Genomic DNA, 26,159 nt, shown 5'->3' with positions numbered 1-26,159 from the left:
CTCTTCCCATGTTGCTCATGGTGGGGCATTTTGCTTTGTTCTTATCCAGTAGGAAGGTACATGAGGCATAGGGCCCAGTGTTCAAGGGGAATAGCATTCCAGAATCACAGGAAGGAGACACTGATTTTAGTGTTTTGTGGTGGGTTAGGTACTGGAAGCACACATCTCAGGATTTAATAATTGGCATATGCAAGACAGCCCCAGTTGTCCTAGGCTACTTTCAGCTCTGCCATGGATTATCATGGGTCATCCACTTTTGAATAAAAATATTCAGGAATCTTATCTGGGACACATACCTTTATTTTAAAATGAAAATTTTAACCTGAAACATCATATGACATCTTCATGTTCACCCTCTTTTTGATGATAGATCTCCTTGGTTAGGTCATCTTCCTCTTGTCTAACCCTATCTTCACTGAAGGAAAACTCTTTCTTATTTGATTTAGAACATGACTATTATGACCAAAGGGCCAAGCTGCAGGTGGAGTTGTGGGGTCAAAGGATCACAGTTCTAGAGCTGGATGAGACCTTAGCTATTTAGTCCATCCCCATTATTTTACATATGAAGAGACTGAGGTCCAAAGAGGCTGCATGTCTTCCTTCAGGTATTACAATAAGTGATGGATTAGGGGTTCCAACAAAGGTCCTATGACTCCATGTTGGGGTGGTTATTTCCATGGTTGAGAGTAACTGACAGGCCTCAAACTTGTTGGTGAGTTAGGGGATGTCTACCCCAAGCATGTGAAGACTTACCCTGGCAGAATGGGCAGATGAGAACAATTTATTCCATGGCCATGAAGGAGGCTGAAGCAGGCACTGTGGCATGCTTAGAGCTTGGTCAGACATTGAAGATGCCAAAGTCATCCACCCCATCCTGGGCCATCACCAATTGTCTTGATTTTTGTCTTGCCATTGGACTTCAATCACTCTTGAAGAGAGAGTGAGGCTGACACTTTGTGCAGCTCTGCCTCATTTAAATCCAATTCATGCACAGGTCAAGACATCACCTGTGATATCATTGGTCCTCTTCAAAAATGAAAGATGAACAACAACTCTACCATGGGGAAAAAGTAATACAGTTATAAGAGCAGACTGACAAGTGGTCAAAGGATGTGAATAGTTTTCAGAGGAGAAAATCCAAGTTATCAACGGCTGTTTCAAAAAATGTTCTAAATCAGAGGCATCAAACACATGGCCCTTGAACTATGTGTAGCCACAACACTCCCAAGTGTGGCTCAAATTAGATTAAAATGTAAATGGAAAATATTTCATAAAATAAACATACAATAAAACATAGATAATGACACATTTTAAAACTCAGTCAATATGCTGCTATGGTATGGATTACTGAAGTGATTTCTATCTGAGACTGACACACTGCTCTCAATCATCAATAATTAGAGAAATCAAAATTAAAACAAACTCTGCAATATTACCTCATATCCACCAAAGATGACAGAAAGGGAAATTAATAAATGCTGGAGGGACAATGGGAAAATAGGTACATTAATACACTTTTGGTGAAGCTGTTTGGAACAATGCCTAAAAAGTTGATAAACTGTGTGGAACCTTTGAACCAGTGATATTGCTACTAGGTCCATTCCCAAAAGAGATCATAAAAAGAGGAAAAGGACTCAGATGTACAAAAATATTGAGAGTAGTTCTTTTCACCATGACAAAAAACTAGAAACTGCCTATCAATTGGGGGATAACTGCATAAGTTATGGTATATGAAGGTAATAAATACTCTTATGCTATAAGAAATGATGAAGGGGATGATTCCCCAAAAAACCTGGAAAGATTTGTGTGATCTGATCCAAAGTGAAATGAGCAGAACCAGAATAATCTATGCAATAACAAAAAATATTGCAAACAACTTTAAAAGGCTTAGGAACTCTGATCATCACAAAGACCAACCACAGATCCAAAGGACTCAGGATGAAACATACCATCGACCCTATTGTTGTTGTTTGTCCTTCATACTCAAAGAGGACCAATGACATCACGATGTTAGGGTCAAGGTACAATGTATTCAACTGTGGCTGATCAGTCTATGAGCTCAGAAGGCTCTGCTCCAGGTTGAACACAAATCGTCTGTTTGAACATTAGGGATGGAGATATCACTAGATTTACTTTGTGCTATCATAATTCTGCTTTGCTTATAGAACACAGTACCTTCTTTGATGAGGGCACACCATGCTAGGTGGTCCTGTGCCAATATCTCCTATGTTTACCACCCATCCCACTCTCTCTCCAAATATAGAGGTAATGGACTTGGACTACAAGTTGAAACTTGTTTTATCTTCCTTCCTTTCTTGCTTTCTTCCTTCCTATTTCTTTCCTTCTTTTTCTGTCTCTTTTTTTTTTTTTGGACATTGCTAATGCAGGAATTTGCTATAAATATATACGTATGTAGATTTGTAATGGGTTTTGTTTTTCTTGCAAAGTGCTTTGCAAACCTTAAATGCTTTCATCCTCTTATAAGGGGGAGGTGGGAGGGAGATGATTCTGAACAGAAAATGAAATAAAATAAAAAGTAATGTCATTTAAACATTGGGCACATGTTAAAGGCAGAAATAACCCAGTTTTGACACAACTGATTTCATCAGTCTGACCACACTGGTCATTGATGTGCAACATCACAGTATCTTTTCAACTGATCCATGCACAACCAATGATATTACAACTAAGGGATTAAGGGCATGGTCACTGACTCTATTTCCTTAACAAAATCTAAGTTGGATTTTAAATATGTCATTGCATCAAATAAAACTCTAATTCTAGATAGCCTAATGATTTATAGTATAAGCTGAAGATCAAGGAGTCTTTAGTTTGAACATTGAAATTTTTCAGTTACTTGTTGGGTAAGCTACCTAATGCTTCTATTCATTTTTCAGTTCTTCAATTTATAAGAAAACTAATTTTTACTTGCTAATATCAAGTATCTCTTTAGACTGCCATTACAATGGGCAGTCCTATGTTTTCCTGGGGGCAGATAATTACCTGTTACTTCTCTATAAAATATTACCCAAAAATTATTAATTCATGAGAATAAATGAGTTATTTAGAAGCTATCATGTAATCTACCACTAGTGAAAGAGGATTTGCAGGTATTACGTGGACATTATTTTGCATAAGAGTTTCTGAGCCAAACTTTTTTAGATGAATTATATGCTTCAATTATCTATCATTTCATTAACATGCATAGATGTAGACTCTAACTCAATTATGCCTTTCCATCCCAAGTAATTCTTATCCATGTCCTCACATTATATCTCCAGAGAGAATCTGCCCTATGCAGTGGAGACCTTTGTCTAGATCTCTTGATATTTTGTCATTTTGGTGGAGCACTTGGGTGGTCCATCTGTCATCTCTTGTGTTCAGTCAATGAGTCAAAAAGCATTTATTAAGTGTTCACTATGCTCCTAAGTACTATGGTAAACCCTGGTAATACAAAGAAAAACAAAAACAAGAATCCTGCCTTCAAGGAGCTCACATTCTAACAAAGGAAACAATATGCCAATAACTGTGTACAAGACAGATATAATATAGACAGAAGGCAATCTCAGAGGGATGGCAGGGGGTAAGAGGGAGACCAGCAACAGCCTCCTGCAGAAGGCACTTCTCTTCCTATAATACATTTCTGGAATTCTATCCCTCATGTTATTATACACCTTAAACTAATTAATTAGAGCACTGCCAGATACAAGCAAAAATAGATTTTTGAAAAATATTGTTTTGTTGAAAATATTTTCATGATAAAGAGAAGAGTACTATTTCAATCCCCTAAATGACAAATACATGAAAACTATACAACCTTTAGAGCATCTGCAATCAAGAAAAACAAAAAATTACAGTACACCAAGTTCTCACATCAGTTTTTATTTCATTTGATTAATAAGTCAACTTAATGGAGTAACAAATTATAAAATAAAATTTACAGAACAAATCAAACATGAATAATTAAAAACCAAAATTATTAAAAATATACAGGCATGTAATTATTAGCAGATAAGCATAGTGGATTTGCTCTTCACTTTAGAGCTGAGATCATAATGCTTGTACATATCCCTTTATTGGAAAATGCCATCAAGATTGTGAATGTTGAAGGTTGACTAGTATAGGACAAGGTTTGTTTTTCTGTAGAAGGACTTGGTTTCATCACTTCATGTACCTAGACTCCAGGTCCTAGAGGATGTTACTGGCACCCTTCCAAGAGGGGGATTTGTACATTTTGTTCTGTCTCCTCTTGATATGGAGATTCAGTAGGTCGTGTGTGGTCATTATGTACCTCCTTCATGTGCAGGTTACTATTACCCAAGGCTGTGGATCTAAAAGAACCATGGAATATAGAACAAGTGGAGGACCTTAACGTTCATGTAGCCCAAACACCTTATTTTATAGATAAGTAAACTGAAGTCAAAGATGTGAAGAGATTTGAAAATTATACTAATAGAAAATAACAGATCCAGGGCATAAAGAATCATGTTCATAACAATAGTCATCATTTACATAGTACTTTTAGGTTTCCAAAGTACTTTACAAATGTTATTTCATTTATCCTTATAACAATGCTCGGAGGTAGGTGCTATTATTATTCTCATTTTTCAGATGAGTAAAATAAGACAGAGATTAAATGACTTGCCGAGGGTCACACAGCTAGCCTTAAGAACTTAAGTCTTCCTAATTCTAGCTGCAGTGTTCTATCCACTGTGCCACCTAACATTTTAGAGTTGGGAAAGGATTGAAGTGGCCATCCCAGTCCAACCCAAACCTGAGAAAGAATCCCTATTACTAGGCATATGCCCAAGTGGATATCAAGCCTCTGCTTGAAGATTTCTAACAAGGGAGAATCATTCTGCTTATGGATAGCTCAGAAGTTTCTTAATATCAAAGCTGAATTTACCTTTTTGCAACTTCTGTCCCCTGCTCCTGGCACTGCCCCTCTGGGCCAAATAATACACACATTAAGCCCTATTTCTATGAGATAGTTTTTCAAATACTACAAAATCTGGTCCTCTGACTCAAGGTCCAATGGAAAACCTCCCTCACACCCCAGATTCAAAGAACCTGGGCTACAATCCTCCCAAATGTGTGACCTTGAGCAAGTCATTAAAGTCCCCTAGACCCCAGTACCCTTCATCTGTAAAATGAAAGAATAGATCTAGACTTCTGAAGCCCCATCTGCTTAAGATTTTGATCTGTGATTCTAAGGCCAGCATCAACATCTTCTCATTCTCTGTACCTTATTTGGATGAGAGAAACACCCATATTCCCTGGGGTTGTTAATGCCATTTTATACACCCTGGGAAGGAAAAGTCAGATTTCTTCTTTGGAGAGAGCAGTTTCCAATATAACATAGTAAGGGGATTCCAGAAATGATCGATGTAGTAATGTCATTTGGAGAGAAGGCCGTGGGAACATGCCTAAAAACTTGGAACCTATAACTTATTTATAACACTGACTCCCATATAGGTGCGGGTGTACAAGGTGTGCCATGAAAAACCCCAAGTTTTCAGTACATCCTCTACTTATGAGAAACAATGTAGCTTGTTCACTCTTTGTATCACTACACATGAGTACTTAACAGCATTTACTTTGGCTTGTGGCTGACACCATAGAAACTTCTTTTAACTTTCATATTGAGTTCTACCTGTTTACGGGCTGTTTTCCAGTTGCTCTGCTAAAAGCTGTCTTCATGGTATAGCCCAGGAACAAATGTTCCTGAGCCCATCAGGATCAAAGAGGTAAGGGAGGTGTTTTGAAACCTGCCAGACTCTTGAACCCATCAGGTACAGAGTAGATAGGGAGATGTGACCTGAGGGCTGCTGGCTGTTTAAAAGAGAAATAGGTTTAGGTAGAGTCTCTTAAACAAGTCAAATATCAAACCCAGATGAGATATAATATAAAATATATGATCAAATCAGCTCTGAGGTACTTCCAGACTTAAAGATATTCTTAAAAGCTGGTCCATGATCTTGAAGAAGATGACAGTAGTCATTAGAGAAACAGAGAGTTAAACTGAGTCATACATTCACTGTGAGTTCCATGTGACTTGGATAATCTAGTATGTATTTTCAACTTCATCCTAATTGTACTTAATCAAGTAGATTAATTTTTTTCTCAATGATTTATAGACTAAGGGCACACAGACATCTAACTTTGTCAGTACCCATACAGAGAAGTCTAATTTCATTTTCTACAATCAGTTTTTTGCTAAGTTTGTTTTAGTTATCCAAATAAAGAATCCATATTTAGAAAGATGGGAAATAGAAATCCTAACTCTTTTTGAGGTTTCCTTTACTTTCAACGAAAAACAAAGCCAAAAGTCATAATATCTTATAAATACATTAGCAAATAATTCCAGTATGGCCTTTTCACTAAATATGAATAACCCAAATGCTCAATAAAACAAATAATTTATTTAATTATTAAAATGACTTTCCACAAAAAAGGTATATACATATGACTAAATTTTAAATGCTAATTATTTTCTACTGGGGAGGTGGGGGAGGAACTTTTGTTGTTCAAACATTTCTGACACTTTGCGACTCTGTTTAGGGTCTTCTTGGCAAAGATACTGGAGTGGTTTACCATTTCCTTCTCCAGCTCATTTTACAGATGAAGGGACTGAGGGTTAAGTGACTTCCTTAGTGTGACATAGCTACTAAGTATCTGAGGCCACATTTGAATTCAGGTCTTCCTTACTCCAATTCTAGTGCTTTATACACTGTGCCACCTAGCTACCCTAGAAGGAGGAGGAGCAACAGAAATCATCAAATTCAGGCATTATGCTTTCTCTTTGCCTTGTATTCTCAGAAGCTGATCGTTAATTTAAGTAAAGGCATTTATCTGGATTAGAATGGAAGTCTTTTCATGTGCTAATAGGTTCAAACCAAAGCAGGACCATTGTTAAAAGCCAAAACAGAATAAAATCAATTTGCAGAATATTCTTGCTTCAGTATGGCATCGGGCCAGGTAAGAGCTCAGGACAATGTCTGGCCTCAGATTTGTGGGGGAGCTTATGGTCTTTAGCCAGTCAATAGATGAAATCTCTTCTTGCTATATGCCAAACAGTCAGTGGTTAGGAGTCCCATTTTTGTTTCAGTTAGAGGACTGAGAATGAAAATAACCTAACTGGGTCAGTATATTATAAGTCTCTTCTGCATAGCTATTTTATCAAGAGTTTAACACTATCTTGATTTTGTGGAAAGGAAGGGCACTGGACTTGTAATGCTAAAAGCTGTTATTGAACACTGTGTCATTTATGGGTGGGTTTTCACTTCCATTTCCTGTCTGACAAATCAGTGAAAAAGATCAGGGAAGAAAATGAGACTTTTGTAAAAGTCAACTCATATATCATCTAATCCCTTCAATGCATATATCCTTTAGAGCTGAGTTTCAGAATGTAGAAAAAGCAATCAAAAGCATTGGGAAAAAAAAAAAACAAAGGGCTAAGCAAGAAATCATCTCTTTAAAAGATAATTAGGCATTTACACAATAGCGGCTGCTGTCATTTTAAAAGAAAAAAACACATTTTAGGTTTCTGGTGCTAAATTCTTGTGAGTCATAGGTAAGTCACAGAAGAAATAAGATGAAAAGCTACTCAACATTCTGAGGTTAATTATCTCTGTTATATAATGTGCCTCTAGGAAAATGCAGCCCAGGCACAGGTGGGGAAAAATTGACTACTGTTTGGATTTCTTTTTTATGAGAAAACATTTTTAGTGTGGTACAAAGCAAGAAAATGCAGTGGGAGGGGGAGAGGCCAGTCATCTGTCAGGATTCCTGTCTCTGAAGGGGTGGGGGGGGGGCTGGAAGGGAAATACTTGAACATCATTAATCCTGAGCAGGGAAACCATGGTTAATAACATGTTTGAGGTATCTCTATTTCCCATTCTAAAGGAAAATCAGTATCTCTTTCCCTCTGCCACCATATTAATTTGTAGTCTCCCCAATTCCAGTTACCATGCATACTTCATGGAAAGCTGTTTTCCTGATCTGTGCTAGCCTGTAAGAATCAGCATAGTCCTCTTCCAATGGTCTTCCAAGACTCCAGTCTCCATAAATTCTTCAAGAGGATTCATTAAGCAGAATGTGAAGAGGTGTGTCCAGCTTGGTGCGTGAGAGGGCTCAGTTACCCGAAGCAGCCCTCTGGGAACTGGGATTTATGAAACTGTGAAACTGTCTCCTCTCCCACCTCCCCCATCATTTGTCCAGCCGGGGTTTTCTGGACACCAGCTGGCACACAGGAAGTCTCCGGCCTCTGCTGGCTGAAGCTGCACAATCATGGCCTGCAGAGTTTCCTTCACCATCTGGATCTCCCTCTTGAGAGCTTGTGCACACTTTGTTAAGGAATAAATCTAAAGGTGATTGGCAGCCCTCTTCACCCTCCTAGTTATTTAATAGACTGTTGTTCAACTGCTTGGAGCAGATGGGCTCTGCCATCTAATTGCAGTTTCAAGTTCTTCCAAATCATAGGGATTAAATATTAATACATACTTTATGCTTTAAAAAAAAAGGGAGAGATTGCAATTTCCATAAAGCCTGAGGTCATTAACCATCTTAAGCGAGTTTTTTTTAAGCTAAATAAAATTAACATTTGAAAAAAGAAAAGTAGATTTAGAGTTGAAAGGGATCTTAGAAAGCCATTCAGTTCAAATGTTTTTCTTTTCTTTTGTTTTCTTTTTTTTTTTTAACAGATGTAGACACTGAGCCACAGAGATGTTAAATGATATATACCCACCAGGGCCACACAGCTATTTTAGGCAGGATTTGATCCTAGGTCTTTCTGACTCCAAGTCTAGTGTCTGATTCACTATATCATACTGATTCTTTAAAAGATATATCTGATGGGGTTGGGATGTAGACCCCAGAAAGGAAAAACCCTGGACTTTCCCACATGGCCAAATCTCTGGCATTCCTGTGAGGCTATAATCCCATCAAATAGCCTTTCATTGTGGGATTTTGTAATCTCCCAATTCTCCACTCTCCCAACTCTCTGTTACCCTTAACCTAACCTAGCCCTCCATTATCTTACCTCACTATGCCCCCTGGCCACTTCCCACCCTTAATCCTAGGTAGGCTCCATTCTCCCTTGGCCATGTGGTCCAGGTCCCTTGGCCACTCCTAGATCTCTCCCACAGTCTTTCTGTATATAAGGTCCATCTTGCCTCCATGAAGGTGTTCAGATTCTTATAATCTAGACAATAGCTCACTAATGTTCAGATTCCTTAAGAGTCTGGCCAATACAGCAGATGTTTTAACAAATCTTGTCTTTGGCTGAAAGAAGGCTTGGGTCAAATTCTTTCAGGCAAGACCTGCATGTCATGATTTTGGGGTTCCAGTACCCCTAAGCCCCTAAACCTCAACATGTCTAGGTTCCTAAAAATGACAATCCAAGGTAATTCTCAGAGAAAGGAGTATACCATGAGAGCCTTTCTGAAGACACCTAAAGTTTGAAGAGCCTAGGCTTGCTAGGGAACCCAGAGCCATTGACTTATTCTTAATCATTCCTCTACTCTTTCAGGTTCCTTCCTTGCAAAGCAGGGAAAGAATACAAATTTAACTCCTAGTTGGTAAGGAAAAACGTGTCAGAACAATCACAAAGCACCCAGCAAGTCTGAAGGGTGAGTGAAGAAAGCTTAGTGGTCCCACACAATGGACCACATCATGGCATCTGTAGCAGGTGAAAGTTATGTATTTCATTTCTAGAATCTGCTCCATCTACTGCCTAGTAATCCCCACCTTCCCTTTGCTTCCTTGCTCCTTCATGGGAAGGAACATAATAGGACCCATGTAGGATGAGAGTCTAGCCCAATGCTCTCTGTACCTAATTCATGAGGTACTATAGGGAAAACCAGAACAAGAGGCTTAGACAAGTGAGGCATTTAGCAAGACTAAAGGCAAATAATATCATGGAAAGAGCGGTGGGCTTGAAAACAGAAAATACAGGTTCTGGCTTTGTTTCACACACAAGCTATGTGACCATACTCATCATTAATCTCTCTGAGCCCATGTTTCCCAACCTGTAAAATGGGAGAAACTGATAAGTGGTGCAATGAATGGAGTGCCAGGCTTGGAGTCAGGAAGACTCTTCTTCATGAGTTCAAAGCTGACCTCAGACACTTACTAGCTGTGTGCCCCTGGGCAAGTCATTTAACCCTGTTTGCCTCAGTTTCCTCATCTGTAAAATGAGCTCGAGAAGGAAATGGCAAACCACTCCAGTACCTCTAAAACCCCAAATGGGGTCACAAAGACACAACTGAAAAAGGACTGGAGTATTCAGATATGACGGCTTCTGAGGTCCTTTTCAGGTGTGAGATTCTGTGTTTCTGTGAAATGCCACCTCTGTGACCTCAAGCAAGTAATTTAACTGTCCTAAACGTCAGTTTCCCCATCTGAAAAATGATGAGGTTCTAAGATCCGTCCTATCTCTCAATCTTAGAATTTCAAACTGAATATTTCAGAGGGGACAATAATTTCCATATCAATATTGTCTCACCTAATCCCTGTTTATACTGTGCATATCACCATGGTCTAGGACTAGGAACACAAAGGTTCTGTGAAGTTTGGATTCAGTCAAAGGGCCACACTTGAGGACTTAGAAGGCCACACGTGTCCTCAAAGCCATAGGTTCCCCACCCCTGGACTAGTACATTTACTTTAGTTGCATCCCAGATGTAAACTGACTTCTTATTTCCTACATTTTAGTTTTGGTCTTCCAGTTCTAGAGAATCCAAGTTGGGTTTTTTTTTCCTAAATCTCCCATTTTGCATCAGTTTCTCTCTCCCTAAACTCTCTCTAATAATTTCACATATTACAAATAACAGCTTATCAAAGGTAATTAAATCTCAGAAGTTTGTCAGGATTCATAAACTGCCTAAACTTAGGACCTACCAGTTATAAATAGCAGAACTTTATGATTAAATTGCAACTTGGTATTCAGTCTGAGGCCACTTATCCTTCCCTTTGCTTCCAGTCTTGAGTGCATCTACTGAAGAGAAGTGGTCCAGGGAAACAGAATCGCTGCCATTTTTAAAGGCAATTTTGTATTTCCTTCTTCTCTGCACCTTTTCTTTCCCCCATCCCGACCCCATTCCTCTTAAATTCTTAGGCAAGGAAAGAAATGTATGTAAATTACACAAATGATGAAGTCTAGGGCTGCCAAAAGGGTTTTCAGAGTGGTATGGGGTGACTGCCTAGGAAGGAGTCATTTGCATAATTTCCCGTGATCCTCTGGAGATGAGCTTTACAAAGAGAAACAGAAAGCTTCTACAGTCGTAACCTAAGGGTGTCTTTCTCTCAAAATTGGTCTGACATTGTAGTTAAGTTAAACAAGAGTAGAGATGGAACTGACTCTATGGATCTTTCTAGATCTTCTTGAAATCATAATAACAAATAGTCCTTTGGGTCTGCAGAAAACATGTTCCTCACAATAGTCTTATTAAAGTTTTTGTCCTTGTTCAGTCATTTTTCAGTTGTGTCTGACTCTTCATGACTCCATTTGGGGTTTTCTTGGCAAAGATACTGGAGTGGTTTGCCATTTCCTTCTCCAGCTTATTTTACAGATGAGGAAACTGAGGAAAACAGGGTTAAGTGACTTGCCCAGGGTCACATAGCTAGTAAGTGTCTGAGGCTAGATTTGAACTCATGAAGAAGTATCTTTCTGATTCCCAGCCCAGCATTCTATCCACTGCACCACCTAGCTGCCCTTAGGTGGGCTCTCTAATTCGATTCTTACTTAAGGTATCAACTTTCTACTGTCTATTTTTGTTCTAAATCCCCAAAGCAAATTGTCTATATTTTTCTTGAGGACCTATCATTTTCTACCAAGTATTTCAGTTATTCAGTTACTTTTCTCATCTCCCCTTAGCATGATAAACTCCTTGAAGGCAGGACCTATCTCCCACTTCACTTTATACTGGCCTAACCCACTATCTATTCTACCAATGTACACAGATGGTTTTTTGTGCCATGTTTTGGTAACCACTGAGCTAGCTTCTTATAAAACATCATGAAAAATGGCACTTCCGAAGAGAGAAAAACTAAATGGCTGAATTGTATTTTAGAAGAAAAAAAATCCCTTTTGAATGTTAGCTTTTGGTGACATGCATACATTAGAGTTGGTTAAGTCTAAAAAGAAAAAAAAACACTCACCCATCTAATGAAGATATAGCTTCCTATAATGCATTTACATTATGATGTTCCTACAACATATTTATTTACCACTGAGTGCTGCATTTATTTCTAAGCTGGATAAATAATTAATTTTATACTATACTTCCTTAAGTATATATCATATCTTGCCACTCCAACCCCTACACTAGTAGATTGTAAATTCTTTGAGGATGGAGACTGTATTGCTTCTCAACTTTATTTTTACAATGTCTAACACAGTAATATTTAATGAATAATTCAACATAATTGGATTTTTTGAAACAATGAAATGGGTAACTAACTGGAAACCTGTTCACTCTTTCAAAAGATGACTGGAGGGAGTAAACGAAGGTGAGTTTTCCATTCATCCAGCCTAATTAAATTCATATGGACCAATGGGAAACTCCCCCTCATTTATTGATCCACTTCTCAAAGCAACAGATGGTTCCTTAGGCACTATTGTGGCCTCCAAGAATGAGACACACAGTCAGGTCCACAAAGATTTGCAATTCACACACACAATAGAAAATCAAATTCCCTCAAAAGCAAGCAGAGATTCTTTCCCCAAGCACCAAAAACACTTAAAAAAAATTCACCAGTTATGTAATAAATACTGTTTGAACTTCAGTTGCTCAGCAGGGATTAAAATTCCACACAAGTCCTTGAGCAAAGGCAGGACTGGCCCTGCCTGGCCAAGTCATTCTCACACCCCCCTTATCTGCTCTTTCCTACCCAGAGAGGACAGCACTCCTCTTCCCTCAGCTCTGAACCTGGCCTTCTGGGTCCTGGATATGCCTACCACACCCTGAGGCAGGGCTGTTTTCAGTTCTTATACATATGTTCCAGTTCAGAAAAAAAACTGGGGATCCTTTCAACATTTTCTAAGTACACACAGGCTTTTTGTTTATTTGCTTTGTTTACCATAGAAATACAGCTTCACCCCTAGCCTCCCACATCATCATTGTTTTATATTTTCAAGTGTCACTGATCCCTTTTATTAATAATATGCTAGCATTATTAAAAAATTATTAATTACCCAGAAATTATGTCTTTCAAACTTTTTATGTTACAAGACTCATCTTCATGGGTTCAAATCAGGCCTCAGATATTTATTTGTTGTGTGACTCTGGCCACATCACTTAACCCTGTTTGCCTCAGTTTCCTCATCTGTAAAATGAGCTAGAGAAAGAAATGGCAAGCCACTCTATAATTTTTGCCAAGAAAGCCCCAAAGTGAGTTCACAAAGAGTCAGATATGACTGAAAAATAAGCGAATTGACATCCAAACTGTATGAGAAAGGTGACACACTTAACCTTTCTAAGCTTCAATTGCCTCATGTGCAGAATGGGAATACCTGTACTACTCTCTTCACATTATCAATAACTAGTATTTATATAGGGCTTTAAGGAGTGCAAAGTGCTTTACATATGTTATGTCATTTTATCTACACCACTACCTTGGGAGGTAGGTCCTATTTTACAGGTAAGGAAACTGAGACACAAAGAGGTCAAGTGACTTGCCCAAGGTGACATAGCTAGAAATCATATGATGCAAGATTTTAACTCAGGTCCTCCTTATTCAAAGTCCAATGCTCTATCCACTCCTCCACCTAACTGCCTCCTAGACTTGTAATTTTACTGGTATAGAGAATTCCTGGGTAGTAGAAACTCTTTCTGCTTATATAGATTGACCCCTTCTCTACAATTTATGATCTTGGAAAATTGTTTAGAGAAATGGCATGTTAACTTGCCTAAAGAGCTTTCCCATGGTCACACAGCCAGCGTGTGGCAGGGTTGGGTCTTCCTGTCTCAGAGGCTACCTCTCTATCCACTGCCTCGCCCTTCCCATGATTGCTATCTAAAAATTTAAAAAGTGCTTTGTAAAACATAAAGTGTTATATTAATGTGTTGTTATTTCATAAACACAGTATACTCAAAGTTTGGAGGAGAGAGCGATCACTCCCCAGTTAAAAGTGGAGGAGTGGTAGACAAAGACTTCCTGGGAAAGCTGGTACTTAGAGAAAACTTCAGATTTTAGCAAGTAGAGATGGAGGAGGAGGAGGAGATTTCAGGCGTAAGAAAGAATAGAGCATGTTCTGGAATAGTGAGTGGGTTAGTTTGGCTAAAGCATAGGGTACCTTAAGGATCATAGGGTGAAATTAGGCCAGGAGATTATTGGGGTAGACTTTAAATGCAAGTCTGAGGGATTTGAATTTTATGCTGTAGGGATTGGGAAGCTTCTGAGTAATGGAGTAACAAATAGGGATATTCATCAGAAAAATGAGAAAGGCTTGAGGCAGAGAGACCATTTGGGAGGCTATTGCAAGAAGATTGGACAAGAGATGGAGATGATAGTTAAGCAAATGAAAAGGAATAAATGTATGTGGGAGATACTGGGGAAGCAGAATCAATAGAACGTGGCAGCTAATGAAGGAAGAATCAAAGATGCAAGGTTTTGACCAAGGATGTTTAGGAGTTTCATAATTAAATGAGAATGCTACATGGTCCTTTGTAGATAAATGTCCAATCTCTACAACAGTCACTAGCCCATACTATTATTGAAATCACACTGGCAATTCTTATCAAGTACTGTTGTTATAAAGTGATGAAATATAGTGGGAAACAGTGATGGGTTTGGCATAAAGAAGATAAAAGCATCTTCCCCTCCTGACACTTGCTACTGGCACTATGCTGGATGAAACATTTAACATCAATATGCTTCCAGCAACTCCCTGGTGCCCTTGGAAAGCATTCTAGCCCTAACATCAGAAAATCTGGATTCAAATCCCATCCCTGACTTAATATGCATGTGTGATTTTGTGTGCTTCATTTTCTTCATCTGTAAAATAATTCCTTTAATATCCTGTGTCTATGAACCTATGACTGACCCAAGTCATAGACCAGTTATGTTTAGTGCCAGGACACGGAGCTCCCACACTGGGAGTTCCCTATACAGAGGAAATCAAAGATCCTTCTGACTGGAGAACTTTTCAGGTACTCTCAACATGGAAAATGAAAAACAATGATATTCAATATGTAAATTTCCTACTATGCATTTTTAATAAATCAAAACCACAGTGCACTGTGGCTTAGGTAGAATTACTTAATGAAATCAAAAGAAAAGTAACAATCCCTATGCAATCCTTTATCTTTTTTTTTAGACAAGTCTTTTCTTTCAAGCACACACACAATTCTATACTCTTGATCTAAAAGGAAAAGGGAGACAAATCCAGAGTCTGACTTGAAGGGTTTGGCAAACTTTTGGAATTTCTAGCTAAGTTTTAATTTGAAACAAGAGCTTTTATTTGCTCTAAAAAACCTCCAGAAAGTCATGGAAATACGCCTTTCCATTTTAGGGGCACCATATGCCCCTTGAATACAAGTGCCCCATTGGAGGAATTCAAAGCTTCCTCCTGTGTGTATTTACTCCATCTCAGTGACACAGAACAAAAGCCTGAACTTCAGAGAATAAGTCTGGGTTCAAACAAATTTCTGCTGGCTTCAGCACTCAGACCCAGATTCCCAACCCTAGTTTTGCAGTATCCCTCGGTCATTTCCAGGAATCTCAACAGGTGTTAACAAAATTCTCCAGGAGAAGGAGAGGAATTTGCCCAAAACAGCTTTTCAATGAAATTTTAAAAATAAATATTCTTTCATCTGGCAAACCCATCTCATCTGCAGATAGGTGCATCTGTCTGCTAATGAGCCCTACCAAAAGCCTTAAAAGCATTTAAAGGCCATTGCAAAGCAACTGAATCCCCACACTTTGAAAGAAAGCCAATTAGCTACAACTGTGAAATTTCAAGAACTTGTGATAAATACAACAAACAACACAGTGAAACACATTAGAAGGCACTTGTGACACATTATTAAGACTGATAATTTGCCTTTGAGAAAGGCCAGAGAACTAAATCCCATTTAGGGTAGGGATGAAAGGTAGAGGTATGTTTATATCCCTTATTTGTAGCAAGAGTCAATAATCGTAATGGTCTTGAATAAATCTCAAAGTTCCTACCAGATCCAAGGACAAGAGGCTTATTTGTAGATAGTTATGTATTTACACGTAAATGGAAATATGACCCCAGGCAAGTCATGACATCTCTGTGCCTCTATTATAAATCTCAGAGAAGGTGCCAACTGTATTGGCAGAGTTTCTTCAGCTGGAAGTTCCTTATGCCAAGGAAATCAGAAGTCCAGTCCCAAACACTTATCCCTATGTGCCAATATGTGATTTTTCCAGAAAAGGGCTGAAGAAGAAATTCACACAGTTTTCTTAAGAAGGTGAATTTGGATATTAAAAGTCAATGTTCAAAAATAGAGTAAGATAAGATACTTCACAAAGCTGGGAATATTTGACCTTGAAGTTAATAAAAGGCAAGCTTATGACTAGCATGGACAATAAACCTTGCTCGTTCATCCTCATTGTTTTGGAAAAGGCCTTATATCAATTGCAGTGGGAATAGGAATTTTTTTTAAAAAAAGGGAGAATACTACTCTGGTCACTGTTGTTGTTTGTCCTTCATTCTTGAAGAGGACCATGACATCAGGGAGATGATGACATGACTTGCAATTGACTTTGATTTGAGTGAGGGAGGGCTGTGCAAGGTCACCAGCCTCACTCTTTCCTCCAGAGCCATCTGGGTCCAGTGGCCAGATGTAGATCAGGATGGCTGGAGATGGCCCCACTGTTCTGATAAACATGAGTAATAACCAGTTCTCTGTGCCCTTAGTGGAAGCTGGATTCCAAGCTAGTAGGTGGTACAGTAGATAAGAGTGCCTGACCTGAGGTAAGGAAGACCTGAATTCAAATCTAGCTTTAGACATTTACCAGCTGCAAGGGCTTGGACAAGTCATTTAACCTCTGTCTGCTTTGGTTTCCTCACCTGTAAAATGGGTATAATAATAGCACCATCTTCCCAGGTTAGTTGTGGAGATAAAATGACATAATTGTAAAGTGCTTTGCAAACTATAAATGAGCATTATTACTATGATTTAGATTTAGAGATGAAAGGGACCTTAGAGGTCATCTAATACAATTCTCACATTTTACGAATGAAGAAACCAAGGCCCAAAGACATGAAACCATTAGTTAAGGTTACACAGGAATTAAATTTCATATTATGATTTGAACTCAGGGAACTCTGACTTTAAATCCAGCTCTTTCTGGGCCTTTTCTCAGTCCTCATTCTCCTTGACCTCTCTGCAGCCTCTGACATTGAAAATCACCCTCTTTTTTTTTTTTGAGGCAATTGGGATTAAGTAATTTGCCCAGGGTCACACAGCTATTTAAGTATCACAGGTCACATTTGAACTCAGGTCCTCCTGATTCCTAAGGTGGTGCTCTATCCATTGTGCTACTTAGCTGCCCCTAAAATCACCCTTTTCTCGATATGCTCTTCTCTCAAGGTTTTCAGGGCACCACTCTCTCCTGGTTCACCTCCTACCTATCTGACCACTCCTTCTCAGTCTCTTTTGCTGGATCTTCATTCAGGTCACATCCACTACCCATGGGTGACCCACAGGATTTTATTGTTGACCATCTTCTTTTCTTCTTCTATAATACTTTGGTGAGCTCATCAGATCCCATGGATTTAATTATCATCTCTACGCTGATGATTCTCAAATCTAGTTGCCCAGCCCTAATCTCTGTGCCAACCTCCAGTCTCACATCTCCACCTGCCTTTCAGACATCTCAAACTGATTATCTCATAGACATCTTAAACTTACCTTGTTCCAACACTGAACTCATTATCTGTTCCCCTAAATCTTGCCCTATCTCCAACTTCCCTGTAACTTATTGAGGGCACCATTATCCTCCCTGTCCCTCAGGCTCACAACCTAGGTGTCATCCTCCACTCCTATCATTTCCCAAGCCACCCCATATTCATTCTGTGGCCAAAGCCTTTCCCTTTCACTGTTGCAACATCTCTCAAATACACTCCTTCCACTTCTCTGAGTAGCGGCTACCACCCTGGCGTAGGTCCTCATCACCTCCCACTTGGACCATTGTAATAGCCTACTGGTTATAATGGTTGTAACAGCCTACCACCTGTCACAAGTCTCTCTCTATTCTAGTCCATCCTTCATTCGGCTGCCATAATGATTTTCCTAAAGTGCCAGTCTGACCACCTTACTGCCATACTCAACAAACTATGATGGCTCCTTATCACCTCCAGGATCAAATACAAAGCCTTTTATTTGGTATTTAGTCTTTTATAATCTAGCTTCACCCCACCCCATATACACAAAATCACTTTCCAGTCTTCTTACACCTTACACCTCTCCATGTACTCTTCAGTCCAATGACGCTGGCTTCTCTGTTGTTTCAGGAAAAGAAAAAAAAAAGTTCAAGGGATGGATGCAATTTCTCAGTCCTGGGCATTTTCTCTGAAATACCCCAGGCCTGAAATGCCCTCCCTTCTCATCTCTACCTCCTAGCTTCCTTCAAGTCCCAGCTAAAATCCCACTTTCTACAGGATGCCTTTCTCAATCCCTGCTGATTCTACTGCCTCCTTTCTGTTAACTACTTTCTATTTATCTTGAATATAGCTTTTTTGTGCAATTTGTTTACTTGTCTTTTCTATTAGACTGTGAGCTCTTTGATGGCAGGGATTATCCTGTCTTTCTTTGTATCCCTAGCAGTTAGCACAATGCCCAGCATATAGCAGGTGCTTATAAATGCTTATTGACTGATTCATTCTTGCTATACCATGCAACCCATATAAGGATTCCAGTCTGAAACAGTCTCTGGAGGTTGGAATCTGAAGGTCTTCTCGGGCTCTGAATCAGCACTGGGCATCAACACTGGTCCTGGGCCACCTGAATTGTTTATATCGATTGTTGTCTGCTTTTATAAGACTGGAAGGGCATGCTTTACTTGTCAACTGCTTCCATCCCTCCAGGCCTGCTATGGAGATGAGTCAATTTCCTAGAGTCCAGGACTCAATTAATCGTCCAAACTTGGGGATTAATTTAAGGCTTCATTACAGAATCATAGAATATGAGGATTAGAAGGGACCTCAATAACCATCCTGTTCGGCCCATATGTTAAGTAAATTCCTACCGTGGTATAGCTGACAAAAAGCTTCCCCATAAAGACTGTCAAAGAGAGGGAACTCACTTTTGAAGAACACTAATTGTTAGGAAGTTATGCCTTTAAGGATTACTCCTGACACTCTTCAAGACTTAATTCAAATTCTCAAGATTGAAACCAAGTTCATACTTGAGAAACAGGGCATGGGTATTCCTTTTGTGTTATTTTTTACCTAAATCATCATCATCATCATCATCTTCTTCTTCTCTTCTTCTTCTTCTTCTTCTTCTTCTTCTTCTTCTTCTTCTTCTTCTTCTTCTTCTTCTTCTTCTCTTCTTCTTCTTCTTCTTCTTCTTCTTCTTCTTCTTCTTCTTCTTCTTCCTCTTCCTGCCCCAAAACTAGTACTTACATTACTTTGATGATCCCTCGTTTGGACAGAGCTAAAGGATCATAGGATTAGGTTTTCATGTTGGGGAGAGTGCTCAATTTGAAGTCTTGACAACCTAGGTTCAAATCTTGACTTTGCCAGTTGCCAAATGTGTGACCTTGGATGAGTCATTTAACATATCTAGGCCTCAGTTTCCTCATATATAAAGTGGTTAGACTAAAGGACCAATAAGGCCATCTAGAGCTAGAAGGGATTGGACCACAGAAATATTCTAGTCCAACCTCCTTATTTTACATAGGAGGAAACTGAGACCCAGAGAGATTAGCTACCTAAAATCACATTGTAAGCAGGTTGGCAGAGGCAGGATTTGAACTCATGTCCCTTGATTCCAAATGTAATACTCTCTTCCCTCTAATGCCTCTACCTACTTTCATGCCTGTCTTTTCCTTTTGCCCTGGGCACTTTGCTGCCCAGTGCTTCATTAGGAGCTCCATAGGTAACTCTGCAAGAAATCATGAAGTGCAGAATGTCTGGCCTCATAATTACCTTGGGCAGAGGAAAACCACCTCTGATTAAAATGATGAAAATAACCTGTCCTGCTTAAGACACATGGGCAATGGATTGTGGTTAAAGTGGAAGAAGGAAATGTGGTGTTCTCTTATCAAGCCTGTCTCCAGTATTGAGCTGTGGCTTTGAAGACTGGTGACCTTGATTAATTGAAGACCTTTTTGCCATTGCTGGCTCAAAATCTTTTTAACCCTTCCAAGGCAAATTAGTGAAATGAGTAAAATGCAAATTTTTTGAAGTATTGGAGAGAGGGGTAAAATAGCTTCCATCATCCTAGAAAAGGTTACCCTCAAAACATCCAACTTAAGATGAATAACAGCCAAAATTCCAATAAAAAACAAAACAAAAACAAATTTCAGGGAAAAAAACCTGTTGTTGATTTAAGGTAGGTGACCTGGAAAGATAAGAATCAATACTGAAGCAATCATCCATCTATGCAGTGATGTGTCTGTTCTCAAAAGAGCTAATCTTTGAAAAGCTGGCAGCTTCCAAACTGTCTCAGATAATAACAGCTCATATTTATATGTCTCTTAAGGCATAAAAGTATTTTATATATGTTATTTCATTTAGTACTCACAACAACCCTAGGAGGTAGATGCTATGATTTATCTCCATTTTACAGATGAGGACACTGATCCAAATATAGATCAAGTGACTTGCTCAGGGTGACACTCTTAGTAACTGTCGGAGAGAAGAAGGATTCCAACTCAGATCTTCCTAACTTCAAATTCTTCCATATAGTAGCTGATACACATTTTGGATACTATTTTACATTTGTAGAGCGAATAAAGGTTTGAAAATACTTTCCGCATTGCAATCAACAACTCTATGAGTTACACAGTAATATTATCCTCATATTATAGATGAAGAAACTGAAGTGTAGAGAGGCAAAGTGAAAAGAGAAGCCCACAGCCACATAGTAAGTATCAGAGGTGGATCTGAAATAGGGCTCTTGAAGCCTTTTAATCCATTTACAAAACAGAGTCATGAGCTAGTATTGTTGGCTTAGGAAAGGTCCGAGGTGACTCAGGAAAATCCTACCTAAGATATTCATTAAAATGGTCAATGTATTTTCTTGCCTTTCCCAAACACTTTGCACATTAAGAAAGCTGAATATTATTTTAAATGACCTTGGAATTTGGCCTAGGGCTAAATATCCATTGAGGCTGGAGTCAGGGCAGGGGAGAGAAAAATACATGAACAGAAGACAATTATTCCTATTGACAAAGACCAGTGTCAATAATCCAATAATTAAGAGGCCAACATGTTTTTTTTCCTTCCAATTTGGACCAATCATACTGCATTTGTTTTGCTATCAATCTACCTCCTATTTATATGCAATATGCAAGAAAGCTAGTAACAAATTCTTTGGTAAAGTTCTAAAAGAAAAATTTAATTCTAAGCTGAACTGATTCCTGAAAAACTCAGTAGCATTTAAATTGTACTGGATATGCTTAACTATATGACTACTTACCATTTATTGAGGGCTAACATCAAACTAGGTAATATACTTCTGAAATGGATCCATCATCTGATTAAAATATGATAAATAGTTTTTTGAAAGACATGTTTGGCTAGTCCAACCACATAGTGGACTATATAAGAGCCTTCCATCCTCTACCAGCAATTGTTAATGGGGCACAGAGATACCTAGTGGAAAGGTAGATCTTGTAACCAATCCATCATGCGCAGAAGGCCTCTCATTATGTGGTGTGTCCAAAGAAAAACCTTCTGTATTTTCAACATCACAAAATCTTTAGATGTTAGGCTGGATCATAACTTCAGCCCATAGGAGTAATTTCTGGATATAAAATGATAAGGCGAGAAAAATTCATTCTCTCTCAAAGCAGTCAGGGATTGTCTTGCAGAAGGAGAAACACCTGTTTATAAGCTTTTTGTTGTTGTTGTTAGAAACAGGTGTGGGGGTCAGAACTCTACTGGGGCCATTTACCATAGATGAACTCCAATGGCTCTGCTCACATCTGGGTTTGATAGGTGAGAGTATTAGGCAGGATCAGGACTGTAGAACAGCACTGATGTAATGACGTCCTAACACCTGAGCTCTGATCATAGTCACTGTACACAGTTGGTGGGAGAATGGATAGAGTAAAGGGCCAAGGAAGGGTCTGGGGAGCCCTGTCACAGTCTGTCTGCAGCAGTCTGATGATCTTTTGTGCTCCTAAAAATTCTCTATTTGTTCTATATGACCCTGATTTCTTACCCTTTGAAAGAGGGAGTTAGGAGCTTATATGACATGGCTGCATTCCTGTAATATCAGAGTGAAGGTCTTGTTTTGTTGGTTACTTTTCAGCATGGCCTGGATTACTCCAAAGCCCAGGCACAGACTGCACTTAAAAGAGCATCTGAGTGATGGCTATGAGGATGATATCTGTCATAGATTCAGACTAGGGCTATATCACATTCTTGATGACTGCATTCAATCTTCTACCTATAAGAGAGGCACTGCCAAGCAGGAGGCAATGGGACACAACAAATGTTATAGGTGTTTATTTCTGCTTGGAAGAGAGTTTTCTAGACAAAAGCTTCCCAGCTAACTGTCAAGACAGATTCCCAGGCAAGAAGTTTACTGACTGGCAGCAAAGCTGCCTGTCCTTGAGTGACCAGAAGGCAACAATATAACACAGACCAAGAAAACCAATTGAGAGCATACATTATGATGCTGTCGGGCCTCATTGTAGATGCAGCCTCACTTAAGAATGGATAAGAATGATTTTCATTCTTTTAATATTATCATTGTGATTTTAATATTTTTAATTGCCTTAATTACTATTATTAAAGTTGGAGGCAAGGACAATTTAACAATTCAGCTGCAAAGGTGACATCAAAATGAGCTCAATATAGTTTTCAATTTAGTATGCAAAAAAGCATTAACAATAATGAAAGGTATCCCCACTTCTATTGGCTCTTTGCTTTTCATTATTTGATAATAACTAATTCATTTTCAACCATCCTTCATCCCATAGCTTCACTTTTTTTAAAAGTTAAAGGATGAAGGAAGGGTAAAACATTTGTGCTAAGAAGTGATTCCTCCTCCAATACCTGTTAATGTAAGACACAAAGGCGATGTCAAGGTGTTACAGTTACTCAAGGGCTAGACTTGGAGTCAGGAGGATGTGAGTTTGAATCCTGCCTCAGGTTCTTACTAGCTGTGTGACCCTAGGCAAATCACTTACCATCTCAGCCTCCATTTTCTCATCTGCAAAATAGGGATAATAATAGCACCTACCTCACAGGGCTGTTAGGATCAATTTACATGCATCAAATGCTTTACAAACTTTAAATGCTAGTCATGATGACGATGATTTTGATGATGATGATGATGATGATGATGATGATGATGATGATGACAGCAAAGAGAAGTCTCAGGACTCAAAGGCTTTTTATAGCATTCCAAGAAGGAACTGAAAATGCTACAATATTAAACCAATGTGTATACAAGACAATACTTACATTTTCTTCCATCGCTTAATCAATAATCATTCATTAAGCACCTACTATATGCCAGGAACTGAGGATACAAATATGAAAGAGAGACTGACCCTGTCCTCTAAGAGATTATATTCTACATCTAATTCTTGCTGCAGAATTGACACCAAAACATGAGGTATGACAACATGATAATTACATAGCAGAAGAGTGAAAGACCAACATCGCAGAATCTCAGAATTGGAAGGGACCTCAAGATCCATTTGTCCAATTTATATCTGAGCCAGAAGACCTTCAATTTCAATCAGCATTCCTGACAAGTAGTCAGCCAGCCTGCATTTGAAAACCTTCAGCAAAGAGGAATATACCACCTCCCAGGGCACTCCATTCCACTTCAGGGCGGATCTGATTACTACAAAGGTTGTTTTTATATCAAGCCTTTCTGTAACTTCTCCCATTAGTTTTAGTTTCATTTCCATCAAAAGCCAAGAACAACAAATCTAATACCAGACTGGTGGCTCAGTGGACAGAAATGGACTTGGAATCAGGAGGAGCTGAATTCAAATTTAGTGCTAGATATTTATTAGCTGTGTAACCTTGGGCAAGCCACCTAACCACCATTAGCCTCAATTTCCTCATCAATAAAATGGAAATAACATTTTACTTACCTACCACAGTTGTTATGAGGATAAAATGATCAATAATTAACATATGTAAAGCACTTTGCAAGCCTTAAAACACTATATAATGCTGTTGTTGTCATTATTACTATGACCTCTTCCACATGACAGCCCTTCAAATACTTGGTGAGAGCTATCATGCTCTCTCTTTTCACCTGCTCTACCAAATCTTCTATTCTTCAGACTAAACATCCCCAGTTGTTTCAACTGATCCATGTATAGCATGATTTTAACTCTCCCTATTACCCTGGTTGCGTTTCTCTGTACATCCTTCAGCCTGTCAATTCCCTTTCTAAAATATGGTACTCACAACTAAACATATTACTTGAGCTGCAGTCTGAACAAAGCAGAGTTTAGTGGAACTACAAATCCTTCATTTGAATGCTTTATTTCTAATAATGCATCCTAAATATCACATTAACTCTTTTCTTTTTTTTTTGGGGGGGGGAAGCAATAAGCAGTTGTGCTATACTATTAATTCACTTAACTTGGAATCTATTACATTCCTCATGTGTTTTTCACAGAAAAAGTAGTTGTACTCTCCCCATCCATTCATATGAAGTTGGACTTTTTAACCTATGTATAGAACTTTCCCACTTGTTCCCATTAACTTTAAATTGTTGAGAAACAGATTTTGACTCAATCTAAAGATAAACTTCCTAACAAGTAGAATTTTGCCAAAGTGGCAAATTAGTGGGGAAAGAGTGAGAGGAAATAAATTACCAAGCAGTGGCTATACAAGTGGTAGATGGATGGCTACTTATCACTGATGATAATAGATGGGATTCTAGCTCAGGTATGGGTTGGACAGAATGACCTCTAAGTTCCTGGAGAATCTACAGTTCCAAATCCCTATTATTTCCTTACCTGGAGCAAGAGGAAACTTATTGTATGTTATGATTGATTTGTGATTGATTTCCAAGATCTTAGAGGTGCCTCCCATAGAAAGTAATAGAAAAATCAACTTGTTTCCAACTGCTGTATTACTCATTGATCATGATTCATTTTTAGTTGTTTCCTTTTTTTTTAATCTGGAGTTATAACTTGGCAGGTGGTAAATCTATACAAGATTAAAAGGATATGAATAAGACCTTCATCATGGCTATAGATTGCAACATGAAGTTGATCTTCCAAATACAATAACTTTTCACTTATGGCTTCACATTTTTCTCTCAGTTCTAGAGAAATAATGTAAGATTCCTGTCAAAAGAAGAAAAGACAAAGGTCACTTATTCATTATATATTGCATTGGAGAAAGCATCTACTGAAAATGTTTTGCTGTCTGGCACATTATGGGAGACTTTCCAATAGAACCAACTTTTATACCTCATCTGGATCTTATATTCAGTCAGTAAGTCTCTCAATAAACATTTATTAAGGGCCTATTATGTGCCAGGCTAAGTGCTAAGGATTCAAAGGCAGGCAAAAGAGAATCCTTGCTTTCAAGAAATTCGTAGTGTAATGGGGAAGACTATGAAACAACTATATAAAAATAAATTATATATGGGATAAATTGAAGATAATCAACAGAGGGAAGGCACTAGATTAATAAATCCATAGGATGTCAGAGGTAAATAAGAACTTAGAAATAATTTAGACTTAAATCTTAATTCTTTTTCATAGTCTTAATATTCTTATCCAGGTATTTTTCCATATGAATTTCAAGATTTTATCCAATTCTTTGAACTAAGCTGTTAATATTTTGATTGGTATTGCATTAAATCTTTGTTAGTTTGTGAAATTTTGATATTTTTAATAAATATGCTTGACCTAACTCCATTTATTCAGTTGTTCCTCAATTTCTGTCAAATTTTGAAGTTGGCTTTGTATAGGTCTCCTGTATGTCTTGATAAGGTAATGTCCAAATAATTGACATAATCATTTTC

At 38.5% G+C, this 26,159-nt stretch overlaps 1 protein-coding gene across 1 annotated transcript in view; it reads right to left on the bottom strand.

Annotated features, from left to right (window-relative positions):
* Positions 1-3,866: 3,866 nt before the first annotated feature.
* DISC1 (DISC1 scaffold protein) overlaps positions 3,867-26,159 on the bottom strand; it is a 527,908-nt gene continuing 505,615 nt past the window's right edge. Inside the window, exons 12-13 of the mRNA XM_078156230.1 lie at positions 25,356-25,473; positions 3,867-8,338 (exon numbers count right to left, since the gene is read on the bottom strand). Coding sequence (XP_078012356.1) covers positions 8,169-8,338; positions 25,356-25,473 — 288 coding nt within the window. The 3' untranslated portion in view covers positions 3,867-8,168. The remainder of the gene's footprint in view (positions 8,339-25,355; positions 25,474-26,159) is intronic.

This window comes from Phascolarctos cinereus, unplaced genomic scaffold, assembly GCF_003287225.1.
Source record: "Phascolarctos cinereus isolate Bilbo 61053 unplaced genomic scaffold, phaCin_HiC Scaffold_5;HRSCAF=322, whole genome shotgun sequence".
In the NCBI taxonomy this organism is placed as follows: Eukaryota; Metazoa; Chordata; class Mammalia; order Diprotodontia; family Phascolarctidae; genus Phascolarctos; species Phascolarctos cinereus.
The sequence above is the reverse complement of the archived record's forward strand: the minus strand, read 5'-3'. Positions and strand labels throughout refer to the sequence as shown.